Source organism: Camelus bactrianus, chromosome 18 (genome assembly GCF_048773025.1).
Source record: "Camelus bactrianus isolate YW-2024 breed Bactrian camel chromosome 18, ASM4877302v1, whole genome shotgun sequence".
Classification (NCBI taxonomy): Eukaryota; Metazoa; Chordata; class Mammalia; order Artiodactyla; family Camelidae; genus Camelus; species Camelus bactrianus.
Window position 1 is genome coordinate 12,826,934 of NC_133556.1, and position 22,562 is coordinate 12,849,495.

A 22,562-nucleotide genomic window follows, 5' to 3' on the forward strand; every position below is an offset into this window, starting at 1 on the left:
TCAATTTAAAAAAAAAAACTTACTGGAATTTTTAATGGGATTACATCAAATGTATGTGTTTACTTAAAAGAACTGACATGATTACAATATCAAGTCAGTATCTAAAAATAAGGGATGTCTTTCCATTTGTTTACGGCATTTTTATATGGTCTAGGAATGTTTTAAAGTTTTCCCTGTATCAATTTAAGATTATTTCTTCTTAAATTTATTCCTACATACTTGTCTCTGTGGCTCTTGTAAATGGGGTCTTCTCTCCCACTGTAGCTTCTAACTGGTTATTATTTGGAAACATAAAGACTATTGCCTTTTTCCCTTATTATACCCTGCTACCTCACTGAATTCTTTCATTTGAGTCTGTGTTAATTTCATCATTGATTTTCTTAGAGTCTTTCAAAGTGTTACTTCTTTTGCTTCTAAGGCTTACACATTTGATACATTTTTAGTTCAGGATATTCTCATTTCCCAAAACGCACACATAAATTGAGACTTTATGTTTTTATACTATCATATGTGTCACCACAATTTTAGATCATTGGAATCTGCATAAAATCCTACTGCCCTGTCCATTCTCACACCCATCGAGTCACTGAGACAACGACAGCCCAGACCAGCATTTGCTAGATTCCTAGGGCCGCCACCTGTGCTGTCCTCAACACACACAGGCCACCGTGCCATCCCTGAGCCCGACACCACTCCGTCTGCGACAGAGAACCACTTCTACACGAGAGTTCCACTTGGAATCTCAACACGAGTCAGTCTCACCATGCCGCTTGCCCGTCAGCTTCAGCCACAGCCGTGAGTGGAGTCCCTCTGACCATCTACCCTTCCTCAGTTCTGCCTTCCTTCTGTGAGCTCACTTGCACAGGGCTGAGAAAGGAGATTTTCACAAAGCTCATGCCAAAACTGGCAAACAAGTATACGAGTCTCTAAACAGGAGGCAAAGAATGGAAACTAATGGTGAGCTCAGGTGGCCGCCGCCCCAGCACAAGCGCCAGATGTCAACCGACTGCGGGGCCCAGCTCACCGCTTCCCAACACGACGGTACCTTTTCTTTCTTCACGTGATCCATGATTTTGCCGAGGTCTTCAACATCGATGACAGAATTTAGGCTCTGATGGTCCTCAGAACCAGACTCTTCCTCACTGGTGCTTCCAACGGGCTCCTCCTCCTGGAACATCAACACTTCAGAAATACGTGGTGCAAAGGAGCAAATCATCTAACAATCCCTCCCAAACTGTGAGTTCACTGGATGGACCAGAGATGTTTTAGGCTAGAGGCCAGCCCGCCTCAGGCCAAATCTAAAGGCACTCATCATTTACACATTCTCTATGGCTACTTTTTCGGTACAAAGGCAGAACTGAGGATTGCAACAGAAACCACATGGCCCACAAAGCTGAAAATATTTACTAGCTGGCCCCTGACAAAAAGATGTTTCCTGACCCCTGCTTTAAACAAAGAACCAACCAGAATCAACCATTTAGTGAGGAAATGCAGGAAGAAGGAAGAAGGAGGAACGGAGCTTGGCTCTGAGGTTTCATTTCTAAGTAACTGGGATGGGGTCGTTTACTAAGATGAGAAAGCCTTGGGGAGAAACAGACTGGAAGAGGGGAAATGAAGAGCTCTGTTCTGAATCTGTGAAGGAGGAGATACCCCAGACATCCAAGTAGAGATTTTAAAGAGGCAACTGCATATATAAGAATAAAAATCAGGGTAGACCGTAGAGCTGGAAAGACAAACCTAGGAATAACTGGCATAAAGACAGTATTCAAAGCCATGAGATTAGGTCAGATCATCCAGGAAGAGAGTCTCAACGAAGAAAAGAACCTAGCACCGGGCCTTGAATCACTCCAGTATCAGAGGTTACACAAAGGAAGAGGCTCCCAAGATAAAACAGAAGAAGTCCACGAGGATGAAGTCATGAAAGTCAAGAGGAGAGAGCGGTTCAATGAAAGAGCAATATTTGACAAATGCTGTTGAGGTCAAGTAAAGTGAAGACAGAACTCTCCACAAGGCTTGACAACGTGAAGTCCCTGGAACCTAGAAAAGAGCAGGCTTGCAAGGGAGGGGGTGGGGGGCACATGCAGAGAGCCAAACGGGAGTGGGTGAGAGCTAACTAGTAAACTGGGTCTTCAGCTCCCAGCTGGAGGATGGACTACACTGAACTTCTCTCCTGTAGAAAATAACTAAAACTAAATAATACCTCCCAAGAGAATAATTTTAAATGTATCAAGGAGTTGGCAAAAATGTAAAGAATCTAAAGAGGACAAATATGGGCTAAAAAGGGGAATCCTAGGAGGTAAATGAGAAATGGAGCTCAAAGTATCTGCTGAACTCCGGGGAACCTATTTTGACAGTGGGACAGGACAAGGGAAGAGCAGGTAACAGCTGAAGAGATGATACCAGGAGGAGAGTCTAACACAGAAGACCAGAGTAATAGCTGGGACTCCACAGGCTGCATCCTCGGCGTTAAGGTAAACTAGAAAAAAATGTTCTGTGCAAGCGGAGAAAGCAAGAAAGACAGGCGGAGAATTTGGGGGAAAGAACAGAGCAAAGGATAGATGGTTAGAGGAATTTTATTCAGAGATTTTAAGGTTTTTAGGAGGGGTGGAGAAGGAGGATTATATAATAAAAATTCAGAACCATAAGGTTCTCAAAAACAACACTCTTAACTAGACGACAATGGATCAATACATTCAATTTTCTGAAAGAAATTTACTCCCATCCAGAATTCTATACCAGAATTCAAAGCATCAATCAATTGTGAAGGGGGGATAAAGACACACAGATATGAAAAGTCTCAAAATTTACCTCTAAAACACCCTTCCTCTGAAAGCTCCTGGAGAACGTGCTCCAAAAAACTCAACAGTCAACCGAGAAATAAGAAGGTATGAGACACAGGAATTAGGGAACCCAAGAAGCTGGCAAAAGGAAGGCTGTGATCACAGTGGAGGGAAGACACAGGACTTCAGCTGCACCAAGACCATCTAAATAAATGGAAAGACATCCCATGTTCATGGACTGGAGTCTTCCAAAGTGATCCACAGACTCAATGCAGTCCCCCATCAAAATCCCAACAATGTCTTTTGCAGAAATGGAAAGACTGCTCCTCAAATTTATATGGAATTGCACAGGATCCAAAAGAGCCAAAACAACACTGAAAAAGAAGGACAGGGATATATATAACAAATATAAAGAACTCTTAGTACTCAACAACAACAAAACGCCTAATTAAAAAAGGCACAAAGGAGTTGAGCAGACATTTCTTCACAAAAGACATACTTTTTTGGGGGAGGAGGAATTATTTAGGTGTATTTATTTATTTATCTATTTTTAAATAGAGGTTTTAAAGATTGAACCCAGGACCTTGTGCATACTAGGCACGCACTCTACCACTGATCTACACCCTCCCCCCAAAAAGACATACAAATGGCAATAAACATACGAAAAGACGCTCAATATCATTAGCCAACAGAGGTAAATGCAAATCAAAATCTCAAGGAGATATCACTTCACACTATTTAAGAAAAAGAAATTTTTTTTTAAATAGAAAATAAGCGCTGACATGGATGTGAAGAAACCGGAAGCCTTGTACGTTGCCGGTGGGACTGCAAAATGGTGCAGCTGCGGGGGAAAGCAGCTTGGTGATTCTTCAGAAAGCTGAACACAGAATTACCCATACGACCCAGCAATCAGTGAAGAGAATGGCTGCTGGGGGTGTGAAGACCAGGAAAGCAGCAGGCCAGGGCGCTGGAGAAATCGTCTACATGGGTGACTTGGCCACGAAGAAGAATGACAGGAACAAGGGTGGAGAGAAAGAGAGGGAGTCAGAATGTAAAGCTGTTCCTGAATGATGCAGGCGACCAGGTGGCCCAGAGACAACAGCTGTGAAGATGGCAGTGGAGACACAGCCTGACGGTGTGAGCTTCAAAGGAACTGGGGTATCTGAAGGTGGAAGGAAGAGAAATGTTTAGAATGTGAGGAATGAAAGAGAGGAGTCTGGGATGACCTGTAGCGTTCAAGTTTGAGTGACTGGGGTCATGAAATAAGAGAGGTCAGGAGAAATATGTGGTTTGAGGGTAAAAAGATACAAGCTCAGCCTGGGACATATTTAACTTCTCCAGGCCTGTTCCCTAGTCTGCAAACTGGTAGAAACCTACTGGACTCCAGCAGTGCAGGGATTCAAGAAGAGGTTCAGGAAAGCATCCAGCACAACGTGGCTTACCCTAAGACCCCACTGAGCTAAAACACCCCCACGAGTTTCAGATCTTCCTTCCAACCGCAAGCCAAGGGAAAGACTCCAGAGGAAAGGCTCAACATCTCCAAACACAGGAGGAAGGAGCAAGACACAGACATGTAGGCTACGGACCTCAGCGTCTCTCTGATGAACTCTGTCTGGAGGGTGAGGCCCTGGCTCCGTCCCCTCTGAGCCACGCTGATTAGACTCGCATTTGCCTTTCTTGCAGTTGCCTCCACAGGATTTTTTCTCTCCTTTACGAAGTGCCTGTAGCCGGGAGATGAACTTGGCCTTCCAAGCCCTGAAGTCAGCCTCAATGCTGCCGTGTTTGCTTTTAACCACATCGCAGTCACCCTCCCCTCGGGTCATCACGCGATGGGCACCGAGCATCCAGAGCCACTTGTCCACATTCTTCCCCACCTGCAAGAGACAGAGACAGGTGAGCTGTAACACAGCCCTCCCGGGTGGAGGCCCTGCCCCAGGCTGCGGCTCAGCCCAAGGGGCTTCAGGCCCTGCCACCCTGGCCCTCAGGGAGTTGGTACATTCTGCTAAGATTCTGCACAACTTTTTTATTTTATTTTAAACACAGGGCTGGACAACCCTTTTCTTAAACTTAAGGGTTAGTAGCTAAAGAAGAATTTGAAAACTATTCTAAGTCATGGTCAGAATAAAATAGCTCAGTAATAAAATCAACTTGTTCCAAAATGTAATAATAAAGCCTCTGAGGCCAAAGATCATTAAACAACTAAGTACAAATGGAGCCCATTTGGCAAGACTCTTGATTTCGTAAGCCAGACAGGCATTTACTGCAGTAAAAAGCACTTAGGCTGAGGCACGGGGATTTTTCAAGACATACCATTAAGACCTCACAAACTCAACAGGCTTCCTGAGTGGCAAAGCAGTAAGCAAAGTATTTACGTATCTGCATTTTTACCTTTTGTCTAATCCTTTGAAAATATGGGGGGAAATACACATCTTGATATAAGAACTAAATGAAAACAACTTTTAAAGAAAGATCTCCACCTTCACCTTTACTCACTTTGTACCAAAGACAGGTGAGCTAGGCTGGGCCCATGTCTGTGGAGAGGCAGACAGAATAAGCAAGTTCTAGTCACCTTTTAGAACCACTGAGCAATGGAGAGGCTCCAAGTTTTCCTTTTTTAAAGTACAGAGAACAGAACACAAGAGAAAAGGAGCCAAGTTAACTTCACTTAGAAAAAAGGTCCAAGAGAACAAAACACAATTAATAGAATTTTATTACATAAAAGGCAGTGAATGTCTTTCTTTTATTTCCCTTTAAAAATTAATGAGTAAAAGACAATGAGTTCAACTGTATAAAGAGTTCTCTTGGGCAGTAAAGGCTGTTCAACAACAGAACAGGTAGTTGAGAAAGTCCAAAGACTTGGCGATCTTCCATCCACGCGGCCCTGGGGCCAGGAGGCTGGACTTGACGACCAAGAATCCAGGCCACTAAGGCCTTATACAATAGGAGGCATTTTCACTCATTTTATTCAATAAAAATTTACTGAGAGCCAACGACCCATGTAGCAATTCCCAGCTATAAAGAATGATACAAGGTGTTTATTATTAAGTACCGAGGTTTGAGGATTCCCTCACATATACACACGTAAGTGTACATGTGGGGGTGAATTTTTTTTTTTTCCAATCCAAAGAGAATTCATCCCTACAACTCAACAGGTACCTACCTTGTACCTACCTTGTTGAAGTGGCTCACGTAGGCAGAATTTCCCAGGCCAAACACGGCATATTTCATACCCTTCAGGTATGTTTTGCCAAATCGAAAGTCACTGGATGCTTCCTCCAACCATTTGCAGAACCACTCTGCGCTCTCAGTCGGTCGACCATCAGTGTAGGTAGCAACCAGGAAGGCACAGACGTTTTTACTGGTAACCTAACCGAGAAAGGAATTGTTTCAGGAGAGCAGTCAAGATGTAAGTCATCTCAGTGAAGAAAATCCTTTTTGAGAGGCTGACATTCACATCATTCTAATCTCTAAGGACAAAGGGCGCTTTCAAAAATGTTACTCATTTTCAACAAGTGAAAGGAAACAGGGCAAGGGCCTTGCACAGGGGAGGAAACCCAGCTCCCTGCTCCTGCCAGGGCGCTTCCTGCTGCTCTTTACCATATAATCCATTCCATTTCTCAAACTATAAATTTCTATTGGTGCCGATCTGTCATATTGGAAACAAAACCCAAACCAGAAAGATCACTAAAAAATCACCTGAAAAATTAAAGCAATACAAAATTTTAAATATAAAGTGATTTAACACTTGGCACCATCATTTCCACGGAAAACAAAACACATCTTCAGTCCCACAGGCCACAGTATTTTTCATCTGCTTGAATGCTTCTTAACGGTTCCAAATCATGAGGCAAGTTCTAGGCAATCCCTTGTTAATAACTAAGTATCAAAGCTTGCTAATAATTTTTAACACGTAATTTAGAGCAGATTCAGGTTCTCTCATTTGCACTCCAGGGTTTTCTTGGGGGAGAAAGAAATGGAAATTCACTAGAAGGGACTGGCAGACCACAGCCCACAGGCCCCATCCCTCCGGCCTGTTTTTGTAAATAAAGCTTTATTGGAACGCTGCCGCACTCCAGTATTTACATATCGCCCCGGGCTGTTTTGTGCCTCAAAGGCAGAACTCAGCAGCTGCAGCTGCATGGCCCCCAGAGCTGGCCCTTTACGGAAAAGGTCTGTCAAATCCTGCTCCACGTCCTTCTCCAACTTCAGCTGGAGAAATTAAATTAAATTTCAGAAGCACCTGGAGCATTCATTAAACCATCCAGATTTTGATTCAGTGGGGTTGGTCTAGGAGCTGAGAATCTGCATTTCTAACAAGTTCCCAGGAGATGCTGACCCTGCCCGGTCCAGGACCACCCTTTGAGAACCGCTGCTACCAGGCAAACTTCCCTAACTGGGCATGACTAGAGGAGAGGGCAGGGCATTTCTCAGGTGAGGAAATTAAACTTTCACAGCCATTAAGCAATGCCTGGAGGTCACACAGCCAGTAAGAAATTCCTCTGACTCCAAAACCCATATGGCTTCTGCTGCCCAAGTGGCTCCCGACCTTCCAGTAGGCATACGTGTGGCCCACATGCACAGCACACTGCCATCAGTGACACCCCTCCTTGACTGTGAGATCCAAAGCAGGAGGGGACATCATAGCACCCGAGCTTCACCACTCTATCCCCCGCCCCAGGGGAGTCCAACACACCCAAGGGACAGGCTCCGCACCGCTACAGATTCTGCGCACCCCACCGCACACTCAACGCCTTGAGCTGACGCTGACAGCTCAACCGACTGAAATCTCTCTGCATGAAAATTGCACTTATTCTGAAGATTCTATTTACCCCAGAACCCAGGAGGTCAATTAAATCTGAAAGTTGTGACTGAAGGAAAAATAAGACAATTACCAACCTCTTCTACTAGGTGATCATCTGGGTCATATTCCTTCAGATCAGTAATTGCCACAGGCAGCTCGAGGGAGGTAACTGCTTCAGCAAGAATTGTCGCAAATTTCTAATAGGAAAAAAAAAATAAAATAAAATTTTCAATAAGCTAAATAAGAAAAAAATAGGCTTCGTTTACTGCTGTTGGCAAGGGACTGAGGCATTTATCATGAAAAACTTCCCGGTGACTGACATTTACCATCATAAACACAAACACTATTCTCACTTCCAGGGTCTTCTCAAGCACCTTTGCGGATGTCAATCATTCAGCTGTGTTGTTCTCACTCTACAAGGACGTATACAGGACTAAATCTAAATTGGCTTTTTGACATTCCAGCTGCTTTGCCCCACTAGAATAATCATATAGACGTACAAGAAGAAATACTTAAGAGGGAAGAGAATAGGAGATGTGAGAACTGTTAGCACATTTCTGGAAGATGGAAAGCAAACAGAAGCAGCTAGACAGATAAAGCCTCAGGGAAGAGTTCGTACATCTGACAGAAAACCTGAGAGGCTCCGGGTTCAGAGCCAGTCGATGGGGCAAAACTAGGAGGGAGTCGTGGGGCCGGGAAGAGCCAGTCAGCAGATAACCTGTCTGTGGGGCAAGGCACACCGAGCCTCGGCAACCTTGACCTTCTAGCCCAGGAGACGCCTGCTAGCTCCTCCTCAAACAGAATGAAGCAAATGTTCGGGGAAAGCTACAACTTCTAGCCAGATCTTGGCACCCCCAGAGATGTCTTCCTCCTTTGGGCTAGGTAGCCTAACCCTGGCTCGCCACCGGCCATGACTAAAGCCAAGCCCGCCCGCACCATTTGCTGGGCATCCAGCATGCCAGTCTCAGCTCTGGGCAGCATCGTCCAACAGGGGACAAGACACACATGGTCCCTGCCCTCAAAGAACATCAAGGAACATTCTCGAGGAGCATGTTCTAATGGACAGAGAGAGAACAAACACACAAATGAGAAAACACACAGTATATCAGATGGCAATCAGTGCTACAGAGGAAAGTAAGTCAGGATGAGGGCTGAGAATCCGGCACTGGAGGTACGGGGAGAGCTGTTATCCTACACAGAGGGGTCAAGACAGGTGTGCAGCATAAAAAATAAGTATTTGGTCTTTGTCTCCAGTTCCTGGCAGAGCCCCTAAAACCCTGGGAACTTACTGTCTTTGGTATGCTACTGGGATGATTCACTGGGAGAGGAGGGGGGGGCTGCTTCAGGATGGGGGCTGGTCACCCCAAAACCAACCATGAGATCAGAGGCTTAGAACTTTCAACACCTTGTCTCCCTGTGGGGAGAGGAGGGGCAAGAGATGAAGTTCAGTCAAACATGGACAGTGATCTCATCAACCATGCTTACATAATGAAACCTCCATAAAAACCCGTAAACTGCGGGGTTGGCAGACACACTGATGTGCCGGGAGGCGGCACGGCCAAACGGGATGTGGAAGTTCTGTGCCATCCCTCCCCCAGACTTCCCCCACGCATCTCTTCCATCTGTCTGTTTCTGAGTTGTGGCCATTATAGTAACTAAGTAAAGCAATTCTCTGTGTTCTGTGAGCCATTCTAGGGAATGGGCAAACCTAAGGAAGAGACTGTGAACCCTTGAATTTACAGCTGGTCAGTCAGAAGTACAGGCAGCCCCCAGGACTTGTGACTCGTGTCTGAGGTGGGGACAATCTGACAGTAACTCCGTAGACAGTATCAGGATGTGAGAAGAGGTGTGGGAAAACAACAAGCATTTGGTGTCACAGGAACACTGTCACAGGCCTCAAAGATAAAGAATTGAGCCAAGCCTGAAGGAAATGAGAGAGCAAGCCAGAAGGCTGTCCCCAGCAGAGGGCACATGGAAGTGAAAAGGCCCAAAGGCAGGACACTCGGAAAGGAGGTTAATAAGACTGGAGGGTGGGGACCAAGGACAGGAGGTAAAGGAGATAACAGAGAACCAGACATGAGGGCCTCCTGGCCACTTAAGGACTTTGGCATCTACTCCAGGTGAATGAGGGAGTCATTGCAGGGTTTTAAGCCAAGATGGTTAACACAATTTCACTTAAGGTTTCAAAGTCCCTGTGGTTGCTGAGTTGAGAGGACATTGAAGTTGGGAAGGGGCCGAAATGACCACAGAAAGCCAGACAAAACATGAGTGAGGCTGGTTGAGACCAGGGCAGTAACGGTGAAGGCGGTGAGAAGTGGTTGGAATCTGGATGTATTCTGAAAGTAGGACACACAGTATTTGCTGACAGGCTGGATGTGGGTAGTAAGAAAAAGAGAGAAGTCAAAGGTTTTTTCTGAACTAGGCAACTGGAAGAATGATGCTGTCATTTATCGAAATGGGACAGATGACAGGCGGAATAGGTTTGCGCAGAAAATTGGGAGTTTAGCTGTGAGCAGACAAATTTTGAGACGCCTACTACCCATCCACAGGAAGACCTAAGACAGGCAACGGGGGTGAGAGTCTGAGGCTGAGACAAAGAGTCCGGATTAGAAACATAAATTGAGAGGTCACCACCTAACACGTGGTCAGCCCACTAAGGCCTGTGGGCCAAATCCGGTCCTCAGTTTGCTCTATTAAGTAAATGTTACTGCAACACAGCCGTGCTCATCCATTTACGTATTTTCTATGGCTGTGTGCACACGACATCAGCAGAGCTCAATGGCTGCAGCGAAGACCACACAGCTTGCAAAGCCTAAACACCTAAAAAAGGCACATGAAATAAAGTATCTAGCTCTTTATAGAAAAACTTTGCCAAACTCTAGTAAACAGAACTTAAGCTCTAGATAACAAGATCCCTTAGAGAGTGAGTGAGTGCAGATAAAGACACGGGCTCAAGAACTGTGCCCTGGGGCACTCCTGTCTGTGGAGGCCCAGGGGATAAGCAGACACCAGCACATGACAGTGAGGAAGACTGGCCTCGGCACAGGACGAGAACCTAGAAAACGGTGTCCTGAAACTTCAGTGAAAAAAGTATTTCAACAAGAAAGAAACTGTCATGCAGCTAACAGGTCAAGTGAGATGAAGACTGAGAAAGCATTAACATGGGAGCCGCTGGGAGCATCCTGGGGCACACAAGCCCACGTGGAGGCATTCACGCAAAACAGGAGAAGAGAGATTGGAGACATCAAGCACAGACAACGCTTTCAAGGATTAACACTATAAAAAAGACTGAGGTGGTACTTAGAGGGAGACAGGGGCCAACAGGTCACACAGCACACCCTGACCCACCTTGCCCAGAGCATCTAGTGAGAATTCACAACTACTGAAAAGAAGCCTATTTACACAGTTAACAGAGGAAATGCACACCAGCTACCCCATCACTCTGTCCTAAATATGAACGGAAAACCACGGATCACCAAGAACATGGTGAGAATAACAGCAGCAGGAAAACTGAGACAGCAGATAAGTCCGGGGACAGAAAAAGGAATTCATTAAGATATATTATTAAATAGGAAAAAATATGCTATAAAAATTGAACAAAACAGCATTTTTGCAATTAAAGACATAATAACAAAACTAAAACATTCAAAAAAGGGTTTGAAATTGAAATCCAAGAAACCAGAACAGGAAAAAAAAAAGTTACCAAAAGTGTAAGAGAAAAGATATGAGATACAGAAGACCATACAAAAGGTTCAACATCCAACTAGCGGGAGTCCCAGAAATAAAGAACAGAGAAAGTAGAAAGGAAAAAGTTTACCCAAGAAATATTGGCAGAATCAATGCACACAAATCTTTAAAAGAGCCTGAGTATCCACCACCGTGGCTGAAAAAGACCCAACCTAGACGCCATCTCACAAAAGTTCCAAACATCAAGGACAAAGGAATCCTTCTAAAAACTTTCAGGAACCAAAAAAAAAAAAAGAAAGAAAAAGAAAAAAATTCATCTACAAAGGAATGAGGAGACTAGCCTTCTCATCAGCAACACTTCCTATTAAAGGCAACGATGTGATGCCTTCAAAGTTGTAAGGAAAAATTTTGACCACGTCTTCTAGACCCAGCCAGAAATGAATCAATCCAATGTGAAAGTCAAATAAAGAAATTTAGATGGTACAGCTTTAAGAAGGAGGGCTGCTTAACTCATCAACTATGAAGTAGGCAACAATATTAAGCCACTGAAATCTGAGGAACTGACTAATATAGAGTCAATAACTTCCATCTAATGTTGATAAATTTAGAAACACAGCACAAGCTGGTTAGAGAAATAACCATCAGAGGAACTAAATATAGAAATAGTTAAAATAGATTCTCTGAAGAGTAACTTCTCATTATGAACCCTCTGTACGCCTGGGTTTGTTACCACCTTCATGTATTAATTTGACTGACTTTTTAAAAAAAAATTTAAACACACATAAAAGAGGCTATGAATCTTTTATGAGTAATATGAAAGGACTTTGTTTGGCAGCTCAGATGCCTTTCTTACATTTCTTCCAGTCTCCTGCCTCTGCTGCTTAAGGTTGAACCTAATTATAAGTGACCTTCAGTGGTGTGACCTGGAGCAAAGTACCTGCACTGTAGTACTGAAAACCTAAAGTATCATTCTACAAAATATCCACAAGAGGGCAGTAGAACCCTATTTAATACTACCAAAAAAAAAAAAATACGTTTAAAATTTTTAAATTCATTTTCATGTTAAGCCTTAGGATGGTTTCCTAGAAAGCACTAAATAACTGTGAACTTAATAAAAAGAAGCAGAAGCATCAAGATACAATTAAAGAATGGCAAGCATCTTTCAGCTACATACCTGCAGTGGGTGTCTGAACAGTATTCAAAGCCTATCGTTAACACTTTCAGCAGTATTAGAAATCAAAATACACTTCATTAAATAGATGTGTGAAGTTGTGAAAGTCAGGGCCCATCCTGGACACTACTGTTGTCATTTTTCACTACGCCTACTTCTATACCCACAGGCATCAATAACGGACTTGGAATTCCAAGTCTCCATTCTGCAGAGCAGAAGCAAGCTTCAGAACAAAGATCGCTCATGACAATGACCACCAGATATCTCCCATCAGTTGAAACTGGGCACAAGAGATAAAACCCAACTGCCACCCCAGAAAGGAAAAATGTATGCTGGAAAAAAGAAAAAAAAAGATGAAAAAAGACTAGAAGACCAATTCAGCTCACCACCAAAAGAACGCTTCTCCCAGATTTTCTTAAAAGATCAGGAAACCCAAGGAAAAATATCATAGAAAGCTCTGACCTTTGCTGTACCAGTCTGGGAACCATAGAAAATCTTCACTCCAGACACAAAGATTTCCTTCTTTGGAGGAGACTGACAGCCAGTTGTCATCAAATCCTGAGATGCTTTTGGAACAGTTTTTTCCTGTGACTTCTTATCCTTGAAATAAACACAAGATCCATCAAGTTTGAATCTTTTCCCAATTTCATTAAGGATGAAAACGAGCACAGGTACTGACTCATTTTATTATTCTCTTAATCTTTTGATTGTATTCCTCAAATATTAAACCCTTGGTATAATCTTTAAAGGCAGGGCTCACATTTCTTAAGACTAATGATTCCCATGCTTTCCAGGATAAAACTGTGCTTACTGTCACTGATAATGTGTTTTAGGGGAATAATAGTAGGAACATATTATCTGAAATATTATCTGATTCTTAATTAGCGGAAAGAAAAGAGAAGACCACTACTCCTCAAAGGTGCTAAACAGATTTGGCATTTTCGCAAAACTTTTAATTTTTCGATACAAAATCTTCCTGTATCTTAAAAATGAGACAACTACAGCCTGTCAAAGAGAAAGTAAATAACTTAGTCTCTAAAAACTGACAAGAAAAAATTGAGGGCAGTAAAAAAAATATGTCTAGACAGGAGACACAAAAGTGATTGAAAGTTCCTCTTTAGAATTTCTGTATTTTTCTGGAAGCCTTAGAGAATTTGCACTCTAAATTCTCTATAAAATCCAATGCCAAGTATTCTCCTATAAAAAAAATAACTGCACTTACCTGTTTCCTGATGACAATCTGGAAGCATATCCAAAGGCTAAAGCCAAAGGCAAAGCCCAAATATATATAAAACCTGTTTATCCACAATGATATTAAAGGTGAGGAGAAGTCCCATGTATTCAAAGAAGGATCTAAATGTAAAATGACACATACATGTAATTTTATTTAACGCTGCATATACAAAAATAGCCATCCTCATTTTTGGAAAAAAAAGAACCAACCTTCATATTCAACAACCTGACTAAGAAATCTATTTTAAAAATCAACTCTAATAAAAGCAACACACTATGTGATAACGTGATAAAATTATGGCATTAAAATTAATGCTAACGCAAAAAAAAAGAATATAAAATTTTTATCTTCACTTGAATTTAGTATTTGAAGAAGGGAACATCAAGTCAAAACACTTTAAGTGGAAATATGAGTTAATTTTGCTTTGTTATGCTGCTCCATAAGAAAACTTTAAAATACTAACACTAAAAGTATTCCTTTTTTTTTTTCTTTTATTTTTAGACACCCACAGCTGCCTGCAAAGGGTTCTCAAGTAACTGACCTCAAGCACCATTTTTTTAAGGGGAGATATGGATGGACCTGGCCTCAAATGTTGAACCTGGAGGCAATTTCAAAAAGCGAAGTCTAAAATTTGGGGTTTACAGGTGCTACGCCACCCTGGAAAGGACCAAAAGTCCTCAATACACGTGGGTAAGGCGGAGAGGCAGTTTTCTCTGCCTTTTACTTGAGGTTAGAAACATAGTTCTAAACTCACCTCTTAGCCTCAAAAGGCAAAAGCCAGTACACAAAAGCAGGGATCAGAACTCCCTCGGCCGCAACGGCACCAGTGCCGGGCTGACAAGGGTAACATACTCCGGAGGAAGGGGCCCGAGGGTCTCAAAAAACGGTTTCCTTCCTTCCCGCCCCACGAACCTTGCCCGCCTGGGGCCCTTACCCATTCTCCTCAGAGCGCGGGCCCTATGGCCCGACAGGAGCCCAGAGCTGTGGACCTAAAAAAGTTGGCGACCGGCGTGGATACTGGGAGACCGACAGAACTACCTCTCAGCATTAGCTGTGAGGCCAGAGCCGAAGGAGCTGGAGGCAGCCATGCCACTCTCAGGCCCGACCCGATTGGCTCAGAGGGCAAGGGGAGGGGCTCAGAGAGGCGCTCCGCCCAGAGCTCGGGGAGGGAAGCCGGAGAGCTCCCTGCTCCGCTCGGATTGGCTCAGAGGGGGAAGGGGCGGGCCAAGAAAAAAAGCACCGCCCAGAGCTCGAGGAGCGGAAGCTGGAGCTCTCCCGGCTCCGCTGGGATTGGCTCAGAGAAGGAAGGGGCAGAACCAGAGGGAAGCAGGGTGGAGACAGCAGTGGTTTAGGGAAAAAAAGGGGAGAAGAGGTGAGCATTCAAAGAGACTAAGGGCGTCATCAACCAAGTGCAACCTGTGAGCCCTCTTGACTCTCAGTTTAAACACACAGACTGTAAAAAGGCATTATTTAGGGGAAATTTGATTATGGACTGTGAGATACTAAAGAGTTATGATTAACCTGGGTGTATCTGTTAATTTAGATTGAAATATTTAAAGATAAACCTCTTATGATTTGCTTTAAAATACTCCAACAAAAAAATGAGGGAGAAAGAAGGCGGGCAAAATGTTAATAATTGTTGAAGCGGGGTGATGGGTATACATGGCGGGGGTCATTACGCTTTTTTTTCTCTACCGTTTTTTTGTTAAGGTTTTTCTGTAAAGAAAGGTTAAAGTGGGCGTGGCCCTGAACCCGGCGGAACAATGAGGCGCAGGCGCTGAGTTTCCACCCGGTCACCAAACATCAGCTCCACCAGCCAATCAGAACTCTTTAGTTCATTCGCGAAATAATTACGTCAAGGAAGAGAGCCTCTTTTCAAGGGCGCAGAACGATGTCGTAAAAAGGACAATGCACAGGCGTTTTTGCGGTCTCTCCCTCGCACAGTTTCCGCAACACCTGGCGCTTGCGCAATAAGTCGGCTGGGTGTATTGTGGCGGCCCGCCGGGCGGACTTAGTCCCGGCGCCCGGCAGTCTGCGGGCGTTGCTGTGCTGCGCGCCGCCGGGTGATTACATCCAGCCGCCGGTGGCCCTCAGGCCGGCGGCGCAGGTCTGCCTTGGTTCGCTGGACCTTGGTCTGTGAGCAGCCACAATGTCAATCTTCACCCCCACCAACCAGATCCGCTTAACCAATGTGGCCGTGGTACGGATGAAGCGAGCCGGGAAGCGCTTCGAAATCGCCTGCTACAAAAACAAGGTCGTCGGCTGGCGGAGCGGCGTGTGAGTGACCCTATCCCTCCGGACCGTGGGCAGAGGGGGTGGCCTCGGAGGCGGCCTACCTCTAGTGGTCTAATGAATGGGCCAAGCTGGGGTCTTGTCCGGGAATGAAATGGGAAACTTATTACTGCTGCCCGGGCTTGGCGTCTAAACCAAGCGTTCCCTTTTTTGTTTGGTTGGTTTGGTTTTGCTCTCCTTTGTTGGTGTCATAAAAGCTACAGCCAAGAAACCCTTTTAGTTGTGGTCCTTCTCTCAGAATGATGATAAAGGCGAAGAGCCGTCTTTCAGATCCTTCTATAGTTAATGCATCTGTCCCAGATCTCAGCCCAGCAGTTTCACCAAAGTGCGTAGTGTCTTCACTGCTGCCATCTAGGGATCGGTATTCCTTGGCAGCAGCCGGACCCCACCCCTCAGTGATTCACACTTATTCCCACGATGTTTTTCCCCAGTGAGTAAATGAGAATAAATAGAGTCCAGAATTTTGAAAATGTTCCCTCGGCACCGAGGGTGACTTAGGAGTACTAGTTTCTTACTATTTGTATTTCTTTCTATTGCCGTCTTATATTTAAATATGAATGAACTTGGAAGTTTCAAGAGTACTACTCACTTAGGACTTTCTCTCCTGTCCCCACAAGGGAAAAAGACCTTGATGAAGTTCTGCAGACCCACTCAGTGTTTGTAAACGTTTCTAAAGGTCAGGTTGCAAAGAAGGAAGATCTCATCAGTGCATTCGGAACAGATGACCAGACTGAAATCTGTAAACAGGTGGGTTCTAACAGCTTCAGCGTAATTGACCCTAATATCCATTTGCAGCGTATTTATAGGTATGTTAAACTTTAAAGTATTATTTTTAGGAGTGAACAGTTATGCAGTAAGTTGATCTATACAACATCACTTTATTTTTAAACACACATATGTATATTTTTAATGGAGGTACTGGGGATTGAACCCAGGACCTCGTGCATACTAAGCATACCCTTTACCACTGAGCTATACCCTCCCCTGCAACATCACTTTTAATAATTCAGGACATGCATATTTTTTGCCAAAGCCTCCAGAAATTAGATTTCCAACTACACTGCCTCATTTTTTTCCATTTGTATATTTTTAGTGTAATGTACCTGAATGTAGAATTTCAAGTATTTCATCATTTACACCTTTTGCCAAAATTGCCTTTACCCCTCCCCCCACCTAAATAAGTTAAGACTTTGGAACAAGATAATCCAGAGTCTCCTTTAGGCAAAGCTCAAATCATTACCAAATGTCAGTAGCTGAATGTGAAATTTAATTTTCTCCCCAGTTATTAATTCTTCTGGTTAGGTAGCATATAGTGTGTAATAAAAACATTGCTTGCTTAAACTTGCTGGGGATTTTTTTTAGATTTTGACGAAAGGAGAGGTTCAGGTGTCAGATAAAGAACGGCACACACAGCTGGAGCAGATGTTTAGGGACATTGCAACTATCGTGGCTGACAAATGTGTGAACCCTGAAACAAAGAGGCCATACACCGTCATCCTTATCGAGAGAGCCATGAAGGACATCCACTATTCAGTCAAGCCCAACAAGAGTACCAAACAGCAGGTGAGTGGTTTTTTAACGTTTTTTATCCATGAAAATCAGTGTTCTCTGAGGAAAATATGAAAATAGTTGGTCTGTAATAATAAAGTGCCTTGAAACAGATGGCCCTTTTGAAGCTCATCCATGCTATAGCGTGTATTGGTACTTTATTCCTTTTTAGGACTGAATAATAACTCATTGTATGGGAAATAACACCTTTCACTCATTCATCAGTGATGGACATTTGGATTGTTTTCTTTACTTTTTAGCTACTGTGAATAATGCTACTATGAAATTCATTACAAATTTTTGTGTGGACATAGGTTTCCATTTCTCTTTCCCCAGGAATGGAATTGCTGGGTCATATGGTGATTGTATTTAACCTTTTGAGGAATTGCCCCACCATTTTCCAAAACAGCTGAGCCATTTTACCTTTCCACAGTCCATGTACAAGAGTTCCAATTTCCCCACACCCTCAGTGATGTTTGTTACTGTCCACCTTTTTTATTACAGCCACCCTGTGGGTATCATTCTGGTTTTAATTTACCTTTCCCTAATGACTAATTATTTTGAGCATATTTTCGTGTGTTTTTTGACTCTGTCTTCTCTGGAGAAATGACTCTTCAGAGCCTTTGACCATTTTTTAGTTGATTATTTGTCTCTTCATTATTGAGTTGTAAGAGTTCTTTATATATTTTGGATCCTAGTACCTTATCAAAAGTATGACTTGTCAATATTTTCTTATATGCTATGGGTTGTCTTTTCACTTTCTTGATAGTTTTTTGAAATAACAGAAGTTTTTAATTTCTAAGTCCAATTTATCATTTTTTTTTCTGATGGTGGCTTACTTCCTTCATGGCATCTAAGAAACCACTGCCCAGTCCAGCAAAATAGAAACTGCTTTGTTTTTGAATACCTTCCTCAGCCATGCAGCAGAAGCCTCAAAGAAAATGCAGACTTTTTCAATTATGTGTTACAGGCTTTGGAAGTGATAAAGCAGTTGAAGGAGAAAATGAAGATAGAACGCGCTCACATGAGACTTCGGTTCATTCTTCCAGTGAACGAAGGGAAGAAGCTAAAAGAGAAACTCAAGCCACTGATCAAGGTTGTAGAAAGCGAAGACTACAATCAACAGTTAGAAATTGTAAGAACATACTCTTACTTCTTTGCTTCCGTGTCACCAAAATTGTTTATTCTCTAGTCATAAATGTGTAACATTTAGAAGGTTTGAACAGTAAGATATTTCTAGAAACATCTTAACTAGAATTCTGTGTAAAAAAAAAAAAAGTCAAGGTCTATATAAAACCAAATTGTACTTAGTGCATTTATGATTTTTTTCCTTTGTTTTTTAGTTCAGTTACTCATGATAAAATTGTGTTGTCGTGCTCGTTTTAGATGAGAGGATAAATTTTACAATGAATCTTCTATTATGAGGAAACTAGACTAAAAGTTCGTCAGTCTCATTTACCACAGAACGTTTTAAAGAAGCAGCAAAGACATCGTGTGTTTGGGTCCTCACCCGACAGCTTCAGACACAGTAAACCCAGCTGTCTGCAAACCCATGTCTTCAGAGCATTTCTGCTTCTTGTCAAATAAACGCACTCTAGAGGATTGTTGAGCTTTCCGCTCTAGATGTGAAACAACACATCTGACACTCTTTGAAGTTCTGAAACCTTTGCAAAACTTTGTACATGGTTTCAAAATAGGCCTTCCAGCTTTTTCTTTTAATTCCTTCGAATGAGGGTAAAAAGAAGTGATTTCATTGAACGATAAATGTTAATGCTAATTTTAGTATGAAAAGGACCGTAGTCTTCTAATCCAGCCACTTCGTCTTACAGCTGAGAATCTGGAAAAGTCTTCAGTAGGGAGGTTAACGCCTTGTCACGGGGTCCTACGTGCCTACTTAAGGGCAGAGGCTGGACTAGAACCCAGTCCGCTGTCCTGTGCGTTGTCTTACCCGATGCGCCACTGAACTGTAGTGGTAGAAAGGCCTTGAAAGTATCTGTAGTGGTAGGGGAGTCTGGAAAGTATGGTGTGTTCGTATCAGAGGGCGTTAAAACTGGGTTCATTGTGTTGGATTGCTCTTCCTCATGTGGTCAACAGCTGTGTTACATGTTTCAGGTGTGCCTCATTGACCCTGGCTGCTTCAGAGAAATCGATGAGCTAATAAAAAAGGAGACAAAGGGCAAAGGTTCTTTGGAGGTACTCAGTTTGAAAGATGTGGAAGAAGGAGATGAGAAGTTTGAATGACATCCATCAGTCTCCTCAGCTGCCAGACACTAAAGCCTTTTCGTTTCCCACAGTCCTCTTTTCCTTCTGTGATCTGCCACATACTTGCTCAGACGATTTGACATTTTCCATCTGGGCGGTAAAGGTGTGTACCAAAAGACTTTCCTAAGTATTATAATGTGGGGTTAATTTAGTTTTAATTATAAAAAGGGGTTTAGGCAAAAATGAGAAATCCAAGATACAAACTCCAGAGTAGCATTCTGTTGCTGCCTCATGCCTTTGTAGCTTTCCAGGGTGAAAGTTACTGGAGACCACCTTTGTGGATAAGAAGTTAAATTTTGTACATTATAAGAAGATAAATTTGGGAGAATATAACTGTGTGACAGAAAAGGGAGTATTTGCCAAAAAAGAAAACATATAACGTCTTCTACTGATGAAATGTGTGTGTAGGGGTAGCTGACCTAATATAAAGCGTGGATGATGACTTCCCGATGATCTGAGAGCAGGCATAGGGTGACTATAGGACTTAAATAATACTCATCAAACATGCTAACGTAGCCTAGATTATTCTTCATAAAAAATAGTCATTTATTTCTTATTCTTAAAGTTTATAATATATATTACTATAGTTGAAATGATATATAATCAATAAAACCAGTTTTTATTTTTGTTAAACTATGGCTTGTATTTCTAGACAGCTTCCTAACCCCCTTTCTTTTCTCTGCCTCTTATCTGGTAGGATTGGAGAGTTCTTAGCAGGATTAAGCGAGCCTGTGCAGGGCCTGTTCAGTTAAATACCCAGTAAATCTTAGCTAATATTATTTGGGATGTAATTGAGCTTAAGTATTTTAGTATTTGAACCCTTAAATGGACAGTGTGCAAGTTTTTTGAAACCTACTTAACCTAAAAAAGACATAGTCTAGAATATAAAGTAGGGTTTCACTCAAAATAAACATACAGATGTATTTTGTGGACAGTGATTAACCGAGAAAGAGTTGTGACTTGAACAGGTCCTGATTGGTTTTATAAGCACACAGAATTCACTGCTAATACAAGTTCTCAGAAGTGCCCCATTTTACAATAACTTCAACTGAAATTATGAAGTCAAGAGTTTTTTCTTGTAGTGTTGGAAGAAATATTCTTGTTTGGTAACACAGGAACACATACTTTCTGTTAAAATCTGAAATTGAACTACTGTTTTGACACGATCTTTAAGATGACCCCTTAAGTAATTCCATTTTACTTACGTAGTTGGTTGTTTTACAAAGATGGTCTAAACTTGAGGTCCCAGGAAATAATTTCAGCCAATGAAGTTTACACTTACTTTCTAGTTTAAACTGTTAAAGCAGAGTTTTCAGGTTGAAAGTCATAATTATTAAAAATGTTCAACAGCTGCATCTCGAATAGAAAAAGATGTGTTATTACAACGTTGCCTTAAGTTCTCATTGTTATACTCATTTCTTCCAAAAAGCTGGAATTTCAAGAAATGTCAAATGTAGATCACATCTGAGTCATGTTTCTGAACCCATAAAAAATAAAAAAAAAAAATTACCTTATGTTAACCTCTTTATTCAAAAGCAGTTTATAATTTTGGTTCATGATCATCTTCCCAGTACCACTGCTATAGTGGATTACCTTAAAATTTTTTCCGTTTATTCTGGTTTTTCAACACCAGCTTTGGAATACGTGTCTGTGGAGTAATAAACAAGCTAGCTCGTTGTGGGGAGGGGGGCACGCCATCAGAAGTGAGGATGGGTGATGACAGATTTGGCTGGCTAATGACCTTTGCAAATCCATCACTAAAGCTCGACTGAGTTTGTTTCAGCTGAGCCAGAGCCTCCGCCCGGCTCGTTCCCATGCACGCTGGTGTGCCGCTGGCTGGTATCTGGTCTGCACAGACCCCCTCAGGGCATTTGTCTCTGCTTGCAGGCAGCCTCTCACGTTTGCCCCAGGGTGTCCTACACACATATTCCATGGGCTGTGGTGGGAGATGTTGGGTGCACTCATTCTTACAAGGAATAGACACACACGTGGTTTTAACCTGCGTGTACCCTCAAGCCCACATCATGAGGTCCCCAGGATTTTGGTAGTAGTGAGCTGCCTTATTGATAGTCTTCTGCATACCTGCGCTTAGATTATTGAAACTCAAGGTACTGACTATCTGAAAATATTTTTCTCCTGCTGCACATGAGAGGTGGTTGTGGATACATAGTCTGCCAGTAACAGCATTTGATGGCTGTGATGATGAAGGCCATTGATTTTCATCTCCACGTGTATATTAATGGGACGTAAAAAATCAGCAAGTCTATGTAATTGCATAGTGGCAACAATTCAGAGCTAAAAGTATAATCCTAACCTAATTCTTTATCAGCTGGATATTCCAAGAACGGTTTTACAGCACTCTGAGCACACATCCTTGAGTCGCCCGGGGCCCCTACCAGACACCTCAAGAAGAGCCATCAGTTTCACCAAACTCTTACATATTTTTGTTTGGCAGAGAAGGGAGATAACTGAGTTGTGAACTGAAGAAAGCAGTCACTTTTACTGCAGAGAGGAGACGACCTGCATTCAGTACCACTCGCATCTCAGGAGATTTTTGTCTGGTGATCCACTTGAATTCCCAGAGATATGCGAGTGGCACTCTTCCCGTGGCGGACAACCATAGTTGACATGTTTTTCTAAGGGGGCCACAAGCTTATTTATTTATTACAGTCGTGCAGAGATAGAAAGGAACCAGGCTAGGAATCTTGCATGTAATCAAGGTAAAAAAGCTTGTGGATTTAAAGTTAAAACTTCACAGATTATAGAAAGGTTTTTGGACATATATTG

At 42.7% G+C, this 22,562-nt stretch overlaps 2 protein-coding genes across 3 annotated transcripts in view; one reads left to right on the forward strand and one right to left on the reverse strand.

Moving 5' to 3' along the window:
- Positions 1-14,802, reverse strand: part of LOC105082748 (S-adenosyl-L-methionine-dependent tRNA 4-demethylwyosine synthase TYW1) — a 127,714-nt gene extending 112,912 nt beyond the window's left edge. For both annotated transcript variants that reach the window (XM_010972377.3, XM_074345983.1), the window contains exons 1-7: positions 14,608-14,802; positions 13,662-13,792; positions 12,902-13,039; positions 7,677-7,778; positions 5,952-6,146; positions 4,367-4,654; positions 1,046-1,168 (exon numbers count right to left, since the gene is read on the reverse strand). In XM_010972377.3, the coding sequence (XP_010970679.1) occupies positions 1,046-1,168; positions 4,367-4,654; positions 5,952-6,146; positions 7,677-7,778; positions 12,902-13,039; positions 13,662-13,792; positions 14,608-14,611 (981 nt within the window). In that variant the 5' untranslated portion in view covers positions 14,612-14,802. The remainder of the gene's footprint in view (positions 1-1,045; positions 1,169-4,366; positions 4,655-5,951; positions 6,147-7,676; positions 7,779-12,901; positions 13,040-13,661; positions 13,793-14,607) is intronic.
- A 725-nt stretch (positions 14,803-15,527) lies between these two features.
- SBDS (SBDS ribosome maturation factor) lies at positions 15,528-21,295 on the forward strand. The gene is made up of 5 exons (XM_010972378.3): positions 15,528-15,950; positions 16,583-16,712; positions 17,328-17,528; positions 18,484-18,648; positions 19,626-21,295. The coding sequence occupies exons 1-5, from the start codon at positions 15,823-15,825 to the stop codon at positions 19,752-19,754; spliced, it is 753 nt and encodes a 250-aa protein (XP_010970680.2). The 5' UTR covers positions 15,528-15,822; the 3' UTR covers positions 19,755-21,295.
- The last annotated feature ends 1,267 nt before the right edge of the window (positions 21,296-22,562 follow it).

Coding starts and splice junctions, on each gene's coding strand:
- SBDS (XM_010972378.3), top strand. CDS start 15,823: ATGTCAATCTTCACCCCCACCAACCAGATCCGCTTAACCAATGTGGCC. Junction 16,713..17,327: donor AGACTGAAATCTGTAAACAG/GTGGGTTCTAAC, acceptor GATTTTTTTTAG/ATTTTGACGAAAGGAGAGGT. Junction 18,649..19,625: donor ACAATCAACAGTTAGAAATT/GTAAGAACATAC, acceptor TACATGTTTCAG/GTGTGCCTCATTGACCCTGG.